Genomic DNA, 20,132 nt, shown 5'->3' with positions numbered 1-20,132 from the left:
TCTACGGTAAAAATTAGTTCAGAAACAGAGCCATTGACAGTTTTCAACCTGTCCAGTAATCAGCAATGTCTACAAATTTTACAGTTTTCGTTATTTGCAGAGGGAAAAGACAAAATGAAGTTAATAAAGAATTGGAATAAATTTATGGCAAAGGTCAGTGGCAGTAGGTGGCAAAGTTTGGAGTTGAAACTTAGAAACCATTTGGCCAAAACCTCGACATTCAAAAATAAAATAATCATTATGATACACAATTTTCTTTCTGCAAAACCATATATTATCTGTAACTTACCAGTCAAGACAGAGCTATGCAACCTATCAAACTCCGTGATCTGCATATTTCACTGAGAGAGATGAAATGTTCATGGACTGCAACTGAGCTGCAGACCATTCACAGATCTGGGGTCAGTCAATAAGCATTTCCTATCTGTTTACATAATGTTTCAAGAATAATCAGAATGTGACTCGTAGAAATCGCTAGGACATGGGGACATGACTTCTTGCTCTAGAAACTGCAACACTTGACTCATTGACGGCCTATTGTCGGGGTCGGCATCTGTGCACTTGGCTGCTATTTCAAGAATTGCTTCTACAGTGTCTGCATCGACGTCCTTGCACCTTTTGTCAACTATATCATCCATTTTGTTCTCTCCCAATAATGCGTGCATCTGAAAAGGATCATGTTGTAGCAGTGATGTGAAACTTTTAACAGCATGAATTGAGTTAAACAAAACCAATTTTCTTGAACAAAATTGAGTGAAACATCATTTACTTCATCTATCCTCGACCCTAATACCGTGATTTTATTCATTGTTTAACCAGATTTCTGCTAAAGAGGTTCCAATTAAAGTTTTCTGAACCATGCAAAGTCATGGTTTGGCAGAAAGCAAGAAGATTTTTGACACATACCCAGCCAACAACATTTAAGCCTCTCTTTACAAATTCTGGATCAGTTGGTCTCTTCCCAGTCACCAGCTCCAGTAATAAAACTCCAAAGCTATAAACATCGGATTTTTCAGTTGCCCTCCCACTTTGCAGGTATTCTGCTTCGTAATGGTGAAGTTAGCCATATAACAGAGTAGGGGAAATTTTTAAATCATTCTTGAAATATCCTATCAAACGTAGCTTTCAAATGGAGAAGTCTGAGTGCGTACACAAGGAATAAGCAATGAGTACCTGGAGCCAAATATCCAAATGTTCCAGCAACAACAGTTGTGACATGGGCATCGTCATCAACCAAAAGCTTGGCCAGTCCAAAGTCAGAAACATGGGGCTCCAAGTTTTCATCAAGTAGAATATTACTCGATTTAATATCACGATGCACGATCTTAGGACTACAATCATGATGCAAGTATGAAATCCCCCTAGCAGAGCCCAAGGCTATCCTTATACGAGCTCTCCAATCCAAAGGTTGTTTTTCTGGTCCCTGTTCTGCACGAGATACAATAATATTCTCTTCACATTTTTAACCCATATTCACAGAATCACAGGGGCAAAAAAAGAAAAAAAAAACTAAGAGAAAGATGGAAAAATTAATGAGGCACAAAATCTTTCAGAATCACTGGATGGACCCATGTTAATGCCATACCATGCAAGAAATCATCTAAGCTACCCATTGCTAGAAAGTCATAGATCAGAAGCTTTGAAGCCGGGAGACTACAATATCCCCGCAAGTTGACCAAGTTTATATGTTTAATGCAACCCAAGATCTCCAACTCTCTCTCAAACACTTGGTCTGAACCTTTTCTGCTTCCATCAATCTTTTTAACAGCATAAGTTCCACAATCATTCATCACCATTCGGTATACAGTACCAAATCCGCCTGAACCGACAACATCTTCTTCATCCAGTGACTCCAGCTTTTCTATGATCTCACATGATGGGTATGGAAGGTCACCATGAAAAGTAATGAGTTTTGTGCCTGTTATACAATGAGGTTTAACATAAATTAGATAATGTGAAAGACAAAACGAAATTTGTAATATGAGAACCAAGGATTACTTGATTCATGAACCACTTGCTTCTTGACTTCTGTGTATTTCTTGGCCGCTCTTTCCTTCTTTGAAAGCCAACGGATCCACAAGAATGGAACAAGTACTATAAGTGCAACACCCATTGTGGACATTGCACCAATTATTACCCCTTTGATATAGTGTGAAGGCCTTTTCAAAGGAACTACAGAAAATCATGAGAAATTTAAGTTTTACAAGGCGATACAAGTTGTTCAATTTGAATGTTGTTTTCCAGCAAACAAACCAGTAGCTTCGTCACTTTCAGCATGAGGCAACACTGCAGGGAATCCCATTGAGGTTCGGCAGGGCTTGTTAATTTGATGACCACAGAGATCTAGATTGCCAATGAACCTGCAGTTACACACTTTACTATCAATCTGACAATCTCCAAAGAAAGAATCCAACAGTAACAGATGTTATGTTCTCCAAACTAAACCTGTTTTCTATTTTAAAATCATTCAGAGGAAATGAAGCTTAAACAATAAATCATAGGGTTTATGTTACATGTTCAGGACCATGGTAGTTAAGTTGGCTGAAATCATATACATTAGTCAGCAAGGTGCAAGGTGCAAGACACATGAATTGACCAAAAAAAAAAAACTGGAATGTACCCCTTAAATGATTTTAAACCATATATATAGGGTGAGTTTGGTATCGCTTTTAGTTTAAGCACTTTTTTCCCCTTTTTTTAGTAATCATCTTTTCAAGTGCTTAAACTAAAAGAGTGTTAGTCGCTTTTTCGATAACTATCTCTCAAGTTTTTGTTGTTTAAAGGTTTTAAAAGCAATTCAATTTTATAAAAAATGATTTTTATTTATTACCATACATCATGGATTTTTTTCAAACACACTTTTATTTATTCAAAATCACTTAGGAAGCTATATTAAATATACTATAAATTAATAATTTTTCAAAAAGTTCCGATACAAAATGTGTTTTTATTTAAAAAGCATTTTTTCTAAAAGTCATCCCAAACATACTAATCGAAGAGTTAAAAACATATAACCAAGATGCATAGCCATAGCTATTCACAACTTAAGTTTTAACCCTCTAGGAGGTTCAAATTTTCAGGCACAGGATGTCACATTTTCATATATGATTCAACAACTTAGTATGAATGTAAATTAGGAAAATATGTGTGATTTGACTACTCACGAATTTCTTCCAAAGGTGCTAAGAATTCCAAAATCTGGTATTTCCCCAGTAAAAAAGTTGGTGGACAAATTCCTGCAAATGAAATGAAAAAGGTAACATAAAAACGATAATATCACCACTGCTAAATTGCTACCTGAACTCTTGTTGTATACCACAGCTAAAAGTGCCATTCTACTTACAAAAGGCGCAGAAGTGAGAGACGGCCAATGGATGATGGAATAACACCCTTCAACGAATTGCTTGATAAATCCCTAAATTTGAACCTCAATATTAGGAAAATACATAATAATGAAACAAACAGAAAAACCCCAATCTGTAAAAGAATTTCAACATCAACAAATTGGCCCCAAGTCAATTACATGTTTTATATCAACTAAAGCAAAATCTCAAATATCCTAAAACAGAGGCAAACTCAAAATTGCCAAAGCATTCAGGAAAACTTACAGTATTGTAAGGGCAGATAGGCTTCCGATATCCGATGGTATGCCACCTTGGAGATAATTAGACCTCAAATACCTAATCAGATGGTCAAAATGTGCATGTGGATGAATGTTTGTGTATTATATGGAAATAGTAGCCGCAACACTCTTCACTTACAGGGCTCTGAGCTGAGTACAATTAGCGATTTCATGAGGAATATATCCATGTAAGCTATTTTGGTGAAGTGCCCTGTTGTATATTCAAAAGATAATGAGGGAGAAGTAAAATGGAATCTCTTTAAAACATAAAAGAGATTCTTGTTGAGAGGAGGGGAAGCGTGGGGGAAGAAATGGCTGCAGGACTTACAGTCTCTGTAATCTACTGAGTTTACCAATGCTGGGAGAAATAATCCCTCCTAGTTGCATGTAAGGTAAGTTACTGAAAACATCCCAAATCAAAAAATCAAAAGACCAATTTATAGAAGATGCAGTACAATCTTGAAATAGAGGAAGAAGGCAATCATGGAATGTGACATACATTGAACTGACCCGTTGGTCCTCGGGGTGACAAGAGATTCCAATCCACTTGCAGGGAGACTCATCAGAAGCTTCCCAATCACCAAGGAGATTTCTACTATCATTAAAAGCGGTTCTAAGTTCCAACAACGTCAGGCCTATGAAATGGAGAATCAGAAAACTGTGAGATTGAATAAGGTGAAATCTGATCGAATCATTCACATGAAACAGAAAATAAGCTTCAAGCTACAGCTATTGGTACTCATTTTATTTGATTGGTTCAATCAAAAGCATCAACTCAGAATCATTCTTCAGCATACCAAAACAGGTTAAAGAGTCCGAAATGGGAAAAATCGAAAAATGGGATTTACCATCTTGAGTAAGAGCAAGAGAGCAAGGGCTGAAAAGGGTCGATAATAAAAGCGAGGAGAAGATCAAAATCAACATGCCCATTTGATTTTTTTCCTGCGGAAACGTTTTTCACTGCTTTCAGTGAATGCCCATTGAGGCTGCTGAGCTTCAGCTGGACAAGATAGAAGAGGAGGGTTTCATTGTGATGATAAAAAGAGAAGGGGTGGAGTGCGAAGGAAGGTTGAGGTGGTGTGGTAAATGGAAATGAGAGGAGGATTGTCATTATTAAACTGAATAATCATTTGAAGAGGTGAGAGAGAGAGACAGATTACTTTTCTTTGCTGCAATTCATGAGCAGAGTGGGCAGTGGGCAGGCTTTTTTCAAAGTGGGCATTGAGAATTGTGCAAATGAAACGCAACGAGAAATTCAAAAGTGGATTTTGGGACTTTTCCCTCGATCTTCATTCTTGAGTTCGTTCGCTCCAAACATGGGACACGTATTTGACGGAAATTGCTTCAATTAGGTGTATGAAAGGGAAACATCTAGTAAAATTCTTTTTTATTTTCACAGATTATAGAAATATAATAAATGATTAGAAAATACTGTCATATTAAAGAAATATCAACTCCCTTTGTTCACATATATTTTATAAATAATTTTTTAATGCTTATTATTCTAGATAGAATAAGGGTTATGTAATGGAGAATAAATGCACCAAATTTCACTTTAAAATATCCTTTACTTGTCTCTATTTCAAAACAAATATTTTCATAATCAAGTTGTACTTAATTTCGTCTAGTTTAGTGTATGTTGTACTAAAAAAATTTACACTCACGATTTTTTAATCAATACCTTAATTAATTGAGAAGTTGACAATATTTACTTTAATGGTTAAACTATCAAAATATTTATTCTACCATTCTAAATTTTAACCCTTTTTATCTTTGATATTATTTTTCCACCTTACTATTCTATAGTATATTTTAGGTCATTAAACACTCAAAATACCTACACCAGCAAAGTAATACACATCAAAAATTATATTGCCCATTTGACTAAAATGATTTATTTATTTTTTTTAAGTTTAGAAACTGAATTAAAAGGTGAAAATCAAATGAGAAGTCTAAAAATTTTAAAACCAAAGTAAGATTTAACTTTTATTTAAACAATTAAAAATACTCTTTAGATTTTTAACATTTAAATACTTTAAATGTTTTAATATTATATCTTATACACTAAACTATACTCTTATTTTTTCTAGTAGAATTTGGGGATTTGAACTTTCTCTTAATAAAAAACAAGCATCAATTCATGTTGACCACTAAATTATACTCCAATTAACCATGATTAATGTTTTTTTTTCACTTGTATCTATTTCTTTTTTTTTTTTCACTTGTATCTATTTCTCTTTTTTTCTTTTGGAATAAACTTGTATCTCATTAATATTACTTAAATGAGAAATTGTCGTGCTTAGTCTACTCTATCATACCACTTGTCATATGTCACTTATTATCATACCACTTGTCATATGTCACTTATTAATATAATTAATGTCACGCAAATATCTAACTTAAGAACGGGTTTAAACTATGGTAACCACTTACTTACAATTTAATATTCTAGAAATTATCTTAACAATCAAAATGTAATAAAGTGTACTATTGTCCCAGACTAACCTGGACACTCACAAAAATCTAAAAAATAATAATAAAAGTTGAGAAAAATGAGCATGCAGGTAGTGTGGGAGAAAGAAGAATTGGTACAGTTGAGGTGGGGGCGGAAAACGGGAAAATAGGATCAAATTCAGCACAAAACCAAACTGATGAGGAAAAGAAAAATCTCATCTTTAACAGTTTCAATTTGGACCATTTCCAACGCTGCTTTCCAACTCCTCCTTTAAGAATTCTCTTCCAATTTCCAACCTCATCGAACTCTCACTCACACAGCAGCCGCCATGGAGTTGGAATCTGCAGCTCCCTCTTCTCCTCCTCCCTTACAGCCGCCTCGCCGCAAACCAGGAGGATGGCGTGCCGTCAAATACATTATCGGTAACACAAACAATACATTACAATACCAATGAATGAATGGTTGGAGTTTCTGTTGACTTGTTTTCACTTACCTTCTTCATCTGTTTGAAGGGAACGAGGCGTTTGAGAAGCTCTCGTCCATGAGTCTCATGTCCAACATCACAGTGTATCTGAGCACACAGTACAATCTCAACGGCATTTTTGTGGTCAATGTTGTTAACATTTGGAGTGGTGCTTCCAACATCGCCACTTTAGCTGGTGCTTTCATTGCCGATTCTTATCTCGGCCGCTACCGCACCCTCCTCTACGGCTCCATTGCATCTTTCTTGGTAAACTTCCCCCTTCTCCCATTCATCACCATTTCTCCATTTTCTTTCCATTGTTTAGTTTTGATTCTCAGAATTACTCTTGAAGGGAACGGGGGCTGTTGCTCTCACAGCAGCTCTCCACCAGCTCAGACCACCTTCTTGCGACATTGAGAAATCCCACCATTGCCCACAGCCACATTTCTGGCAGCTCCTCGTACTATTCACCGGTCTCGGGTTGTTGTCGATTGGAGCTGGCGGGATCCGCCCCTGCAGCGTTGCCTTCGGCGCGGACCAATTTGACGCCCGCACGGAAAAGGGGAGGTCTCAATTAGAGAGCTTCTTCAATTGGTGGTACCTTTCTTTCACCATGGCCCTTCTCATAGCCCTCACCGGCGTTGTTTATGTTCAGACTAACGTAAGTTGGGCCATCGGATTTGTCATCCCCACCATCTGTTTCTTCTTCTCCATCTTGTTTTTCTTGTGGGGCCGCCATACTTACATCCTCGCCGAGCCCAGAGGAAGCATTTTTTCCGATATGGTCAGGGTCATAACCGCTGCCTGTAGGAAACGAAGACACTCTGTTTCGTCTCACTCGTTTTATGACCCCCCAATGGCGGATTCTTTAGATGGAGAGAAGATGGCTCATACAGATAGGTACAAATGGCTGGATAAAGCTGCGATTATAGTGAACCCAGATGAGGAATTGGATGAACAGGGGAAACCAAAGAATCCATGGCGATTGTGCAGTTTACAGCAAGTGGAAGGACTCAAATGTCTGGTCGCGATCATTCCCGTTTGGGTATCAGGAATGGGGTGTTTCATAGTCTTCGATCAACCCAACACATTGGGGATTCTTCAGGCTATGCAGACGAACAGATCAATCGGATCCCATTTCAAATTCCCACCCGCCTGGGTGAAAATGGGCTCGCTGCTTGCGCTGTCTATATGGATCATAATCTACGAGAGGGTTTTTATCAAAATGGCAAAGAAAATCACCGGAAAAGAGAGAAGACTCACAGTGAAGCAGAGAATCACCATAGGGATTTTCTTGTCGATCATGTGTATGGTCGTCTCTGGGGTAGTTGAGAAATATCGAAGAGAATCTGCTCTGAAAAATGGCTCGTTCAATTCAACGACGAGCTTCGCATTCATGTTGCCGCAGCATGCCCTTTCTGGGTTAATGGAAGCTTTTGCAACGATAGCGGTAATGGAGTTCTTCAATATGAATATGCCAGAACACATGAGAACTGTTGCAGGAGCCATCTTCTTCCTCACGCTCTCGGTTTCGAGCTTCGTGAGCTCTCTAATAGTGAATCTGGTACACGCTGTGACCTCAAAAACCGGAAAAATTCCATGGGTAGGGGGCCACGACCTGAACCAAACTAGGCTGGATTACTACTATTACTTAATCGCCATTATCGCAACTCTGAATCTACTGTACTTCGTCTTCTTCGCAAGCCGGTTTGTGACGAGTTACGATGAAAATACTAAACTGAAAAGGGAAGTTCCGGCGGAGAAGTCGACGGAAAACGAGCATCAGATTGATTTGCCTGAGAAGGAGACGAAGGAAGCAGCTGCAGAATGTTGATGAATGCGTGAGAAGATTAGGGTTTTTGTTTTTGGTTGCAGAGATTTCTGTCATTAGCCTTAGCGCTTTGTAAAGTGAAATTAGAGTTTTGATTTCAGGAACGAGTTTGTTAAACCAATAAAATTGATTGAAGAATGTTTTATTTCCTTCTATTTCTTTTTAACTTGTTCATATTTGGAAAAAAAAAATAAAACGAAACGAAATATAGCAAAAATAGCTTATTAATATTAAATATAAATTTTATTTTACATTTTTTTAGTATAACAAATTCCAACGACCTTAAATAACTATATATAAAATTTATAGAGGCAGTTGTAAATATATAAAAACATTTAAAAAAACGAAAGTCCACTACAATTTCTCAAATTTATAAAACAACATAACTAGATTAGTCAAAATATTATATGCGAATCAAAATTTAGTGGATAAAATAGTCCTTTTGAGTCAAGTGTATAGCTTTAAACTTTCAATTTTATATTTAATTATAATGCCTCAACACACCCTTGATTTTGCCTCTACTCCCTCTTTAACCTTCTAACAATTTTTTTTAGTTCAATGAAAGGTGTGGATTCGAAACTCTGATCTTTTGATCGAAAATATCTTAACTAATTGAATTATATTTAGATTGACTATTAAATCCAAAGTTGCTAATAACTCGACTCGCTCACTTAGGTTTAAAGGTAAAAATTTAACTTGTTATTGTATACAATCTTTTAATTCTAAAAATTTGGAGGGAAAATTTTTTAAATGTTAACACCTTTGACCACTTAAAAATTTTAACCCAACGGTACCATTCGGCAGTCCTTTGACAAGTGTAAGGTTTAAGAAGCCATCCAACTCCATTAATTCCAAACTTTACCACAGCGGTCAGTTCATGTAATGAAAAGCTTTTTGAAATATATTCTTTGTATTTTAAATATTTTTTTACCTAACTTCCTTATCTAATAAGTTCTTTGTCTTAGTTTAGAGTTGGCCAAATGTGCTGACTGTATTATTTAAGATTTACGCTTGAAATTAACCTATTACATGATTCTTAAATAATACATATTTACTCTACCATATAAGTGTGGTTCGAATTAATGACAAAGATAGATTAAACACAAAATTATAAGTTTAGGACTAAGTGATGTCATTGACGAGTGGGGTAAGATTAGCAACGATGATGGTGAGTGGATGAAGAGGAGATGTTGACGAAGGGGTTAACAAGGGGGTGGTGGTTCTCGGCAAGGATGCAGCAAAGGTGGAGGTAGACATATTTGGAACATTTAAAGTATTGCTGACAATCCTAAAAGTTTAAAACAACCTATTAGAAACTTTTTAAAATCCAATGACTAAATCAACACAATCTCTAGAAGCTAATAACCAAACTCGTTATTTAACCAAAATAATAACTAACTAACCCATTTTGATTTCAGAAGCAACATCCCTTCACATTATTGTCCTTGACAAGGCTGCAATCCTAACCCCTGGAGACCAAATCAATTCTGCTGGATCAGCAGCTCATCCATGGCGGCTTTGCAGCATTCAGCAAGTTGAAGAACTGAAATGCCTATAAGGATAATTCCCATATGGTCTACAAGTATCATTTACTACATCCCGATAGTCCATCAAACCAATGGAGTGTTTCAAGCTCTTCATTCTGATCGCCATCTCGACCACACCAGTTTCAAGATTCCGGCCACCTCCTTCTACATCTCAACAGTGATCCACGTCACCATTTGAGTACCGATCTACGACTGAATCCTCATACCAATTCTCCTAAAGATGAGTGTTGGCCTGACACTCAACATTGCTACCCTGGTTCTCTCTGCTTTTGTTGAGAACAAGAGAGCTCTTGAGAAACCAATAGGGGCTGAGTTTGGAAGAAGAGCCATTTCTTCAATGTCTGCTTTGTGGTTGATACCTCAGTTCATCTTGATAGGCATTTCTGAAGCTTTCACATCTATTGGTTATATTGAGTTCTATTACAAGCAAGTCCCAGAGAACATGAGAAGCATTGGAGAGTCTTTTCTGTTTGTTGGGTATGTAATATCCAGCTATTTGAGTAGTTTCTTGATTTCAATGGATCATGAGAAGACAATGGGTAGTGCCAATGGAGATTGGTTGGCTGAAGATCTTAACAAAGGAAGATTAGATAATTCTAGCTGCTGCATTGCAATTGTAGAATTTGGTCTATTTCTAGTTTGTGCAAAGTGGAATAGGTAAAAAGAATTTGGTAGCAAAGATCTTGATGAAAGTAGCCTGAGTTGGTGTAATTTAGAAGATAGAAACCAGTATGTGGTACTTACTAGTCAAATTATAATCTTCTGAATTTTAAATGTCTCTCTTAATTTGATTGTTTATTGATGTCTAACTTGACCAAAGATGCTTAGTACTCGTCATCTCAGGGATGCAGCGTTCTAGAAGAAAGCTGTGCAAGTCACGATTGCAATCTCAAGCTGCATTAGTCACGTGGAGCATGATATGTGATCACTAATTGAAAAGCTGGTTAGTGTATGATGTAACTACACCCGGTCTCGTGTCTTATGACCTAATTTAAGCTTGTTAAATTGTCCTTAGTGTCTTATCGGGTTTTGGCTTTCGTTAGTTAAGTGTCAGTGTCACACTAGTGAACATAAAGAGTGCAGGAAATGAGAGATTTGAGAGACTGGGAACATGTTTTGTTTGGTTCAGCTGCAGTGGGAACTGAGAAAAGAAAAACACCATGAGAATCCAGTAGAGTTTGGAATGAACATAAATGGCATCATTTCCTAAGAACTTCCTCTTGGGGGTGCATTACAGGATACGTCAAATCCAGCAATAGAAAGAAAGACTACTACAACACAGAAAAGTGTCGAAAACGACATAGTCCTCTAACGTGCTAAAAAACTGAAAGCCAAGTACAGGTGTAAAAATGTTGTTTCATCCTTGTTTAACTTGCAAATAGCACATGCCATCCAATTGCATTTCTAAATACCAGCAGTCCGTACACTACTACAAGACAGAATTTTAATTTTTACAGTATTGAGCATCCACTCACACGGTGTACGCTTGTTGAATCGTTTCAATGTCGAGGCCTTTCAATCTCACCACTGATTCTACATGACCTTTCAGTGTATGGAGTTCCCTCAATCTGCAAGATATATGAAATCAAACCAAATTCACGGTTGCAGAACGAATGATAACTTAGACTAGCTCACACTTTTAAATTGCAGATAAAATGTCAGACCTAGGACGACGTTCGAGTTTCCAAGAATATGATAAAAGTAACAAACTACCAACTCATGAGCACTTCAGCATACCTAGCGATTTCAGCTCTCCTTTTGGCTTCTTCAGCCATGTGATTGAGTTCTGTGAAATGAGTCCGCTCGGTGAACATCTTGGTATCAGGCGGTTGCAACCCGTGCAATGTTCTTTGTGCATGTGCCCATTGCAGCTCACGTTGTTCCTTACCGAAATCCTTCTGTCTTGTGAAAGCAACCTATACAAAATTCAAGTAAAGAAACCAATTGTTACAACATACCAACAAAAATATGCTTTTATAAGGTAAATGCAAAACAGTTCAAATTAGTACCCTTTGCTCAAGCATGAGCTCCCAAGCCTTCCCACTCAAAGCATATCTGATAGCAAACTTTATGGGATCAAGAGGAATATAAAAGATGATGTTATAAAGCCAAATTACACCAGCCCAACCCCAACCGATTCCTTCAATGGCAGCAAAACTCCAATTAGCATAGACAGCAATCAGAGTGGCAACCTGTTCATTGATAGATCCAAACTTAGTGTTAGTGTTGTCTTCCAATATACTTGAAAGACAGGAGAAACAATCGAAACAGATGTCGCCTCACCAGTTGAGCGAGCACAAAAGCCACCACGAGAAACAACCCAGGTCGCTCTATGTAGGACCAACTCCGAGACCGTGTAACAAAAATGAGAGCCTGACTGATAGTGCTGACTTGCAGATATATAGCTGAGGCTAGCTTTCGGAAGTCATCATGAGCTGTTTTTTCGAGGGTTGGCACCCCAAAGATGCGCTGCTCACAAAATGAGACAAATACATCATCTACAGATAATAGAACTCAAAAAAGGAGCAGGATTATGAATCTATAGTTCTGTAACACTTGACGGGTTAATCCCATTTAACATGGCCTATAAGTAGTAGTATTAAGGAAGTTGGATTATCTTACAGGGAAAAAGTTAGTTTTATATGATGCCCAAAAAAAGATGACCGTCATCATTGCCAAGTAACTACCAAGTACAATGCCAGTAGTAAAAATCTCAGCCAGCTTCCAACTATCTGGTAGAGGAGATGGTTTCACCCTGTCCTTTGATATTGTCATGATAGTACCTACATGTAAATAACAGTCGAAAGAGTGAAGAAATATATGAAAAAATAATCAGCAGATCAACTAGAAGAATTTTGAACGAACCATCATTAAGGATAGCGATGATAAGCACCATAAATGGTGGAAAATCAAATTTCCAAATGAGGGCCAGCAACATGAATCCAAGCTGCAGCAAACAAAATCAACCACACGTGTTAGAAACATTATATGTACTTATGATTATAAAAATAACACAATTTGTCATTCAGTATATATTCAATATACATCTTAATGATGAACCACTAACTTACCACAATACGTATTGTGATCGAAACTGCATAAATCTGACATGGACAAAAATTAAACGATTATGTACTGACAAATTAGATCTCACATCCAACACAAATTAGAACTTTAAAAAAAGGAAAAGAGAGGGTAGCAGTAATGTAATCTCACATGATTCAACCTGAAAATCCAACTACTAAATCAAGAAATATATTTGGGTGAAACCAAAGGTTACCGTGTAATTCTTCATCCTCTGAAATATTGCTCGACTGGTCAAGACGGCGCTGATTATAACACTGAGACCAGGTTCGGTAAGAACAATATCAGAAGCACTCCGAGCTGCATCAGTTGCATCTGCAACAGCTATACCTATGTCTGCTTTCTTAAGTGCAGGAGCATCATTCACTCCATCACCGGTCATCCCACAGATATGTTTCATAGCTTGCAAGCGTTTTACAATCTCGTATTTGTGCTCTGAACCAACAAAATATCATGTTGATGCAGTAAGCAAGGAAAAGAACCAACTTCCCAAACTGACACTTTGAGACAATTACTGAAGAAAAAAATTACCAGGAAATACACCAGCAAAACCATCTGCTTTTTCTATGAGGTCATCAACAGGTAAAGCAGCAATGGACTCATCCTTTTCCTGTCCTAGCAAAGCAGATGATGGATACATATTGGTTCCCATACCCAGTCGACGCCCTGTTTCCTTTCCAATAGCCAGTTGATCTCCTAATAAAAGAAGCAAGGTAAAGAAACGAAGAAGTTAGATAAATTCAATGAACTTATGAGGGAATGTTTAGCAATTCCCAGTCAGAAGCACATGAGAAGACCAGTGACGTTCAATGCATGATAAGCATTTTTATCAGGAAAAGTGTACTTTACAAGCAGGGTAAAATGTAAAACTTACCAGTAATCATTTTCACATTTACGCCAAGATTTAAAGCTCTCCTTATTGTCTCTGCACTATCATGCCTTGGTGGGTCGAACAAAGGCAAGAGCCCCATGAATTGCCAAGGACCTCCAGCGCTCTCCTTCCTTCCATCTGGAACTTCCTGATATAAATCAAATAGAAGACATAACCAACAAAAAGTTAACCGCTGGGCCGAAAAAGATCCATAGTGGTTTTCATAAGAAAGGGATCGACAAATCTGAAAGAAGCTGTTCGCTGACCTGGTACGCTACAGCAAGTGAACGTAAACCGCGTTCAGCAAATTTATCAATCACTGCATGAACTTTTCTCTCAATCTCTGACTTGTTGTATGCAAGATTTAGAATCTAAAAGAGAGAGTTAGAACAGGAACCCAAATTCAGTAATCTTCTCTCAGTTAAAATAGAGACTATACCTGCACAAGTAAAGATAGAGTAGCCATATTACCTGTTCAGGAGCACCTTTACTGACTCTGTGCATCTTGCCCTCATGGTCAATATAAGTCAATGCAGTTCGCTTATCGGTAGGATTGAAAGGAAGGAAATGAATTTCCTGAATGCCAGCACGTGCCTTTGGAAGAAAGAAAGATGAAACGAACATTTAAGAATTTTCATAGCCGGTTCCAAAGGGTAGAGAAATTCAGATATTGATGAGATTTACCTCCTTTGGATCAGCTAGCATCCCAACAATAGCAGTATCTATAGCATCTTGATTTTCAGTTCTTGATGCTCGAGCAGCCATTAGAACTACAGTGTCTGCATCTACCCCTTTACTGAAAACCTAAAGTAATATTTAGACACAAAATTATAAAAGAACAACATAAGTGATCCTGGTAGGAAGAAATCCCCCATTAAGCACCAAACAGCAAGTCCCTGCTAACCTCAACAAGATTTTTGTCAACAGTTAACTTGTTCAATGTCAGGGTTCCTGTCTTATCACTGCAAAGTACATCCATGCCAGCCATCTCTTCAATTGCGGTCATCCTCTTTGTGATAGCACCCTGAAATCAACATCGGATGATCCAATTGGTTATTCGATAACTCGTGCCATACAACATTCAAAGGAAAGCCTTCAGAAGGACTAAGCCAACCTGTTCAGATAGCCTATGAGAACCAATAGCCATTGTCACAGAGAGAACTGTAGGCATGGCTATGGGAATTCCTCCTATAAGTAGCACAAGGAGGTTGTCAATTCCAGGACGATACTCACGGTCCTGAATTGGGTACATGACAATAATCTCTATTATCATTCCCACACCAATTGAACATATGCAGAAGTTCCCTATGGCAGTCAAGACCTACAAAGAGAACAACAAGAATGAAAATAAGATAGCTAATAGAAAGAAATCAAATGAACCGAAGATCAAGTAATACAATGTTTCATCTTCTTGCCTTTTGGAAGTGGCCCACTTGGTTGGTGGTGTCAACAAGGTGAGCAGCTTTCCCAAAAAAGGTATGGACACCAGTAGCAATGACCACAGCCTCTATCTCTCCTTGCTTGCAAGTAGAGCCAGAGTACACACCATCACCAGGACCTTTCGTTACGGGGAGAGATTCACCTGTAAGCGCAGACTAGAAAGCCCAAAGCCAAACTTAGTACTTAGACAGTTACGACCAGTCGAATCGAGTGCAGGGTAATGAGGCGTGCAAGAAATCAGGGTATAATCTCCAAATATCAAGGTTGCTTACGAACCTGGTCAATTTTTAGAGGATCCCCATCTAGAAGACGTGCATCTGCTGGAATAATGTCCCCAAGTTTAACACTGACTACGTCACCAGGAACTAAAATTGAAGCATCTTGCTCGATCCACCTTCCATCTCGAAGAACCTTCCACAGAAAATTGAATACCAAACACAGAAACTCAGGTACACATCACATCAAATTGTGGTACCACTACGTTAGTTGAAATTTAAGCCTCTCCGGAAACAAAGACTAATCAAGCCAACAAGATAAACTTTCCAGCAAACATGTACTTGTAGCACGCTCAAGAATCCATCTCTGATACCTTGGCTTTGGGAGCAAGGCTAGCCATGAGAGCAGCTGCGGCATTTCCCGCATTGTTTTCCTCGATGAAACTGATCGTCGAGTTGATGATAAGCAAGGTAATGATACCCACAAAATCTTGCCAGTCGGGGGGCTTTCCCTACGAGAGTAAACAATACTCAGAACATTTTGAACAGAAAAGGAGACGTGAAAGAAACAGAAATAATAATCCATGTAGCCGAGCATTTACTCCTCCATTTGCAAGTGCAATAGCCATAATTGCAGCAGCTTCCATAACCCATGATAGAGGATTCCACATAAACCCCAAAAACTTCAAGATTTTGCTTTCCTGAAATCATACAATAAAGAGCAAACTAACTCAGTTAACCTCCAAATTACCCAATAAACGCAATGCTCAATGTAGGTGAAGCATTACCTTCTTCTCCTCTAGCTTGTTGTGGCCAAAAATTCTCAGCCTCTCCTCAGCAGCCTCGCTGGTAAGACCCTCTTTGCTACATCTCAGGTTCTCAAAAACCTCATCAATGGGAATATTTTCCTGCAGTTAAGAAAATGAGAAGATGGCAACCTAAGAAAACAGCCAAATACCAAAAGGGCTTCAAAATGCTCAGATCTGTTACCAAATCCACAGCTTCCTTCAACACGGCCTCCAACACTTCTGGCTTGTCCCCCATAGCTACCCTTTACTCGTAACCCCTCCCTCTCTCTCTCTCTAAATATATTTATATATGCCTCTCTCACTTAGTCTCTGTCTAAGGACATACAAATCCTAACTCATCCAGAAAATCCCAAGAACGGGCTCCAAGAAAAATGCACAAAACTGAGCATAAACTGAAACAAAACCGTACACCCAAATGCCAAAAGAGTTTATTTTGATCAGAGGATAGCACTAGGAAGCGAAAATGAGGACGACCCACCAACGTCAAGTTCACAACGAAGCACAGAAAATGAAGGAAGAAGAGCGTTTTTTGTTTTTGGAGCAGTGGGAGAGTCAGTTACAGTCCGAAACCTTTCAATTTGTCTCTGCGCCAAAAAGAAAAAGAAAAAAACTCGAAAAGCTTACCCAATAAAATAATACACATTACTTGCTTTAAGGGTCCGCTTTTGGATATTTACCATGAAAAGGAATTCCCACTGTTTAGAAAGTGGAAGATTTGAGACTTGATAAACCTTACACTGCGAAATACCATAAAAAGTTTTGCTCATGGATCAAAGAAAATTCAACTTCTATTACGAAATTCTATCAAACTCATGACTCAGAACTAATTGAAACGTCGAAATCAATATTAATTAATACTAATAGTACGTCGTGGCTATTTTTCCTTTGCCATTTACGGATAAAGATCCTCCTAACCAAAGTTAGTTGAGGAATAGAATCTCCTCACTCCTCACCTCACTACCATGATTCTGATTTGTAATGTTTTTACGACAGACAAATCTCATAAATTTTGCCCAACTTGAGGTTTGAAATCTCATCGTAATTGTATTAAAAAAAATCTGGTAATTTTTTTATATAATTAATTTATCGTTATTACATTAATATAACAATATATGGAGATAGAGATAGAGATTCGAATCCATGACATTGAGATATATACCTTAACTAGTTGAATTATGTTCTTGTTTGACAGTTTTTTTTATCGAGACAAATTTCAATTTTTAATAAATATTATTTAGTAATTGTTTGGTTTTTAATAATTTGATGTACTATTGTTTTTTAGCTTTATTTAGTAATTTTATGTACTATTGTTGTGAAAAAAAAAATAATGTACTACTACTCGTTCCTTTGTTTCGTTATCTCATTTTTAAAACAATTTCACGATTTAAGCCAACTTTTGTAGTTTTTAAAATTTTGTTTTTTATGTGAAATTTTGCTAGCTTTCAAATGTGTTTTTTAATAATTTTCTAAAAATTCGTGAAAAAATTAAAAAAAATAAAAAACGAAATAATTATTAAAAACTTGAAGTTTTCCATGATAGACTTTCTATGTACCTCGGAAAATTATAAAAAAGTAAAAACTTTTTTTTTTAAGCCAAAAGTAAAAAGTAAGGACATTTTAGAGAAACACGACAGGAAAATTCCGTTTTTTTTTTTTAAGTTAACTTCGCATTTTTTTTCTTTTTTTTACTAAAAACAAACTTTACATATTTTTCCTCTTTTTTTTTTTTGTGGGTTAAAAAACGAAAGATATTTGGTGGATTAAACTAAACACGTGAATTAAAAATACATTCCCTTCCACGGAGTGGTTCTCTCGTACTTTGATTTTAATATCTACTTCTTATTTAATTTTTTAAAAATTAATATTTTATTAAACCTTTAAATATTTATTGCTTCATTATCTCAAAAATATATATATATTTATTGCTTCAAACAAAATTAGTTGCGTTAGGCCGACGTGTCGGTCTAATTAATTTATTTATTAGAAAAAAAAAAGGAAAATCAAGAACAAGACGTGCTGACTGCAAAATCTTCACAAATCACACATCTGCCCCAAAAATATCTCATTAATAAGTTTTTATGCCACAACCTTTTGAAATTAATTTGTTGTAACGTTGAGAAATTAAATAAAAAATCAAAATAAATGTGCTTACCACACAGATACGACAATTTGTTCTTATGAATTTTATGCAACAAAAAAAAAGTTTTAAAACTATAAAAAACAATGTAATTATTTTCATGTTATTTGAAAAAAAAAGTGTGCTCATATAGTTAATATTCCGAAACTGATATGTAAAAAGTAAATAAAACACTATTGAAAAAATAATTTTATGATTTTTTTTATTTAAAATTGTTCATTAGCTCTACTAAATAAATAAAAAAATTTAATCAACTAAATAAAATTATTAAATACATATCAAAATGAAATTGCCATGTCAATTGATATGATTTGATATAATTAGAAATTAATAAAAATAAGAATTATGTTAGTATTAAGTAATCTGAGTTTTATTGGCAACATGAGCTTAGTATAGCGATCTATCTTTGACCCGAGCTTAGTCCAATAGTAATTGTCACATATCTCTGACCAAGAAGTCATGAGTTCGAATCTACATTCGACAATGTTAAGAATATTATTAAAATTTTAACCCGTTGAACTATACCTTGACAATATCATATATATTAGATACCCATAAAAAAAAGTTTCGTTAACTTAAATTAAGGATGAAAATCTCTTACTTTGAAGAGGATGTAACCAAGTATTTTAATTAGATTATTTTTGGGATGTAAAAAAATGTTATATAAGAAAAAAGAATATTGAAAAATAATGAAATTAGAAGATATATATACCACGTATAAAATTTGGCAGTGTCTGGGGATGAAAAAACGACGGGCTCCAATCAAAGATGGATCACGTGAGGGTAACTCCTATTTTACTATATCCACCGCTTTTCAATTTGTTATATACACTTCCGAGGGGTCGAACATAAACAACCAACGGCTAAAATGGAGTGCCCGTATCAGTTTCAAGGCAAGACATTTCTCAAAATATTTGTCACCTATTGCATTTATATATTGTGGGCCACAATAATTTGACATTCTTCTCAACTCTGCCCCTTAAATATTTGATTTTTAAAATATTATTACACTAACATATAATTGTAAATAAATTGGATTCGAACTCGTAATTTTTACTAAAAGCAATATATTTATATAGTTCAACTAGTTACGATAAAAAGTAGAACATTTGAATTTTCGTCCCTACAAGTTGTTTAACTAAAAAGGAAAAAAAATCTTACTAAAATCAGTATATTGAATTACATCTTTCAATATTAAAAAACTTATAAGATTTTAGATTGACGTAACCTCGGGGAGGAGATAAGAGATTTTTTTCAAAACAAATTATATAAAATGTTGGGGCTGATTTATTATTTTATAGTTTTATAGATTTAAAAAATGGGTTACTTATAAATGTAAATATTAATTTATTATGTTATTTATGTAATTACATTTTATTTTTCAAATTTGAACTATGTTAGAAGATGAAGCCAACGTGGTTGGTTGTTTGGAAAAATTTGATTGGCGGAAAACCACGATGCCATGTTGTCTTTAGTTCCTTGTCATCATTTAATTATAAAATAAAGACTACATATTTCATATTTGTGAGTGATAGATAATATATTCATAGGAAATTTACAATGTATAGCAAATTTTGTTGCTATATTTAGAAGCTCATTACATAAAACAATAATTTCCAAATATGAAAAAAAAATCCTCACATTTCAACTATATATAA

At 36.1% G+C, this 20,132-nt stretch overlaps 4 protein-coding genes across 5 annotated transcripts; 2 read left to right on the top strand and 2 right to left on the bottom strand.

Annotated features, from left to right (window-relative positions):
* Positions 1-17: 17 nt before the first annotated feature.
* LOC111008887 (Leucine-rich repeat protein kinase family protein) lies at positions 18-4,936 on the bottom strand. 2 transcript variants are annotated; one of them, XM_022281752.2, is made up of 13 exons: positions 4,471-4,936; positions 4,122-4,257; positions 3,951-4,022; positions 3,762-3,833; positions 3,609-3,680; positions 3,344-3,415; positions 3,165-3,236; positions 2,254-2,360; positions 1,999-2,172; positions 1,586-1,918; positions 1,174-1,428; positions 907-1,040; positions 18-665 (listed from the first exon to the last, which is right to left on the bottom strand). In XM_022281752.2, exons 1-13 carry the CDS (start codon positions 4,550-4,552, stop codon positions 441-443), a joined length of 1,806 nt encoding a protein of 601 aa, XP_022137444.1. In that variant the 5' UTR covers positions 4,553-4,936; the 3' UTR covers positions 18-440. The 2 variants fall into 2 exon arrangements, with proteins under 2 accessions (XP_022137444.1, XP_022137445.1); XM_022281753.2 differs by having other exon boundaries at positions 4,133-4,257.
* A 1,428-nt stretch (positions 4,937-6,364) lies between these two features.
* On the top strand, positions 6,365-8,374 carry LOC111009018 (Major facilitator superfamily protein). The gene is made up of 3 exons (XM_022281927.2): positions 6,365-6,499; positions 6,590-6,807; positions 6,893-8,374. Exons 1-3 carry the CDS (start codon positions 6,406-6,408, stop codon positions 8,372-8,374), a joined length of 1,794 nt encoding a protein of 597 aa, XP_022137619.1. The 5' UTR covers positions 6,365-6,405.
* Positions 8,375-10,138: 1,764 nt separating this feature from the next.
* On the top strand, positions 10,139-10,579 carry GTR2 (Major facilitator superfamily protein). Its single transcript, XM_088122251.1, has one exon. It carries the CDS (start codon positions 10,139-10,141, stop codon positions 10,577-10,579), a length of 441 nt encoding a protein of 146 aa, XP_087978377.1.
* Positions 10,580-11,102: 523 nt separating this feature from the next.
* HA11 (H[+]-ATPase 11) lies at positions 11,103-16,952 on the bottom strand. Its single transcript, XM_022281473.2, has 21 exons — positions 16,519-16,952; positions 16,317-16,436; positions 16,131-16,229; positions 15,903-16,040; positions 15,590-15,724; positions 15,289-15,468; positions 14,988-15,194; positions 14,778-14,897; positions 14,558-14,677; positions 14,345-14,467; positions 14,140-14,244; positions 13,877-14,021; positions 13,534-13,698; positions 13,199-13,437; positions 12,990-13,022; positions 12,784-12,865; positions 12,541-12,701; positions 12,202-12,387; positions 11,928-12,110; positions 11,656-11,834; positions 11,103-11,486 (listed from the first exon to the last, which is right to left on the bottom strand). The coding sequence occupies exons 1-21, from the start codon at positions 16,570-16,572 to the stop codon at positions 11,390-11,392; spliced, it is 2,871 nt and encodes a 956-aa protein (XP_022137165.1). The 5' UTR covers positions 16,573-16,952; the 3' UTR covers positions 11,103-11,389.
* Positions 16,953-20,132: the final 3,180 nt, after the last annotated feature.

This window comes from Momordica charantia (assembly GCF_013281855.1).
Source record: "Momordica charantia cultivar OHB3-1 chromosome 3 unlocalized genomic scaffold, Mcharantia_2.0 BLBB01000003.1, whole genome shotgun sequence".
Lineage (NCBI taxonomy): Eukaryota > Viridiplantae > Streptophyta > Magnoliopsida > Cucurbitales > Cucurbitaceae > Momordica > Momordica charantia.
This window is presented reverse-complemented; position numbering and strand designations above follow the sequence as displayed.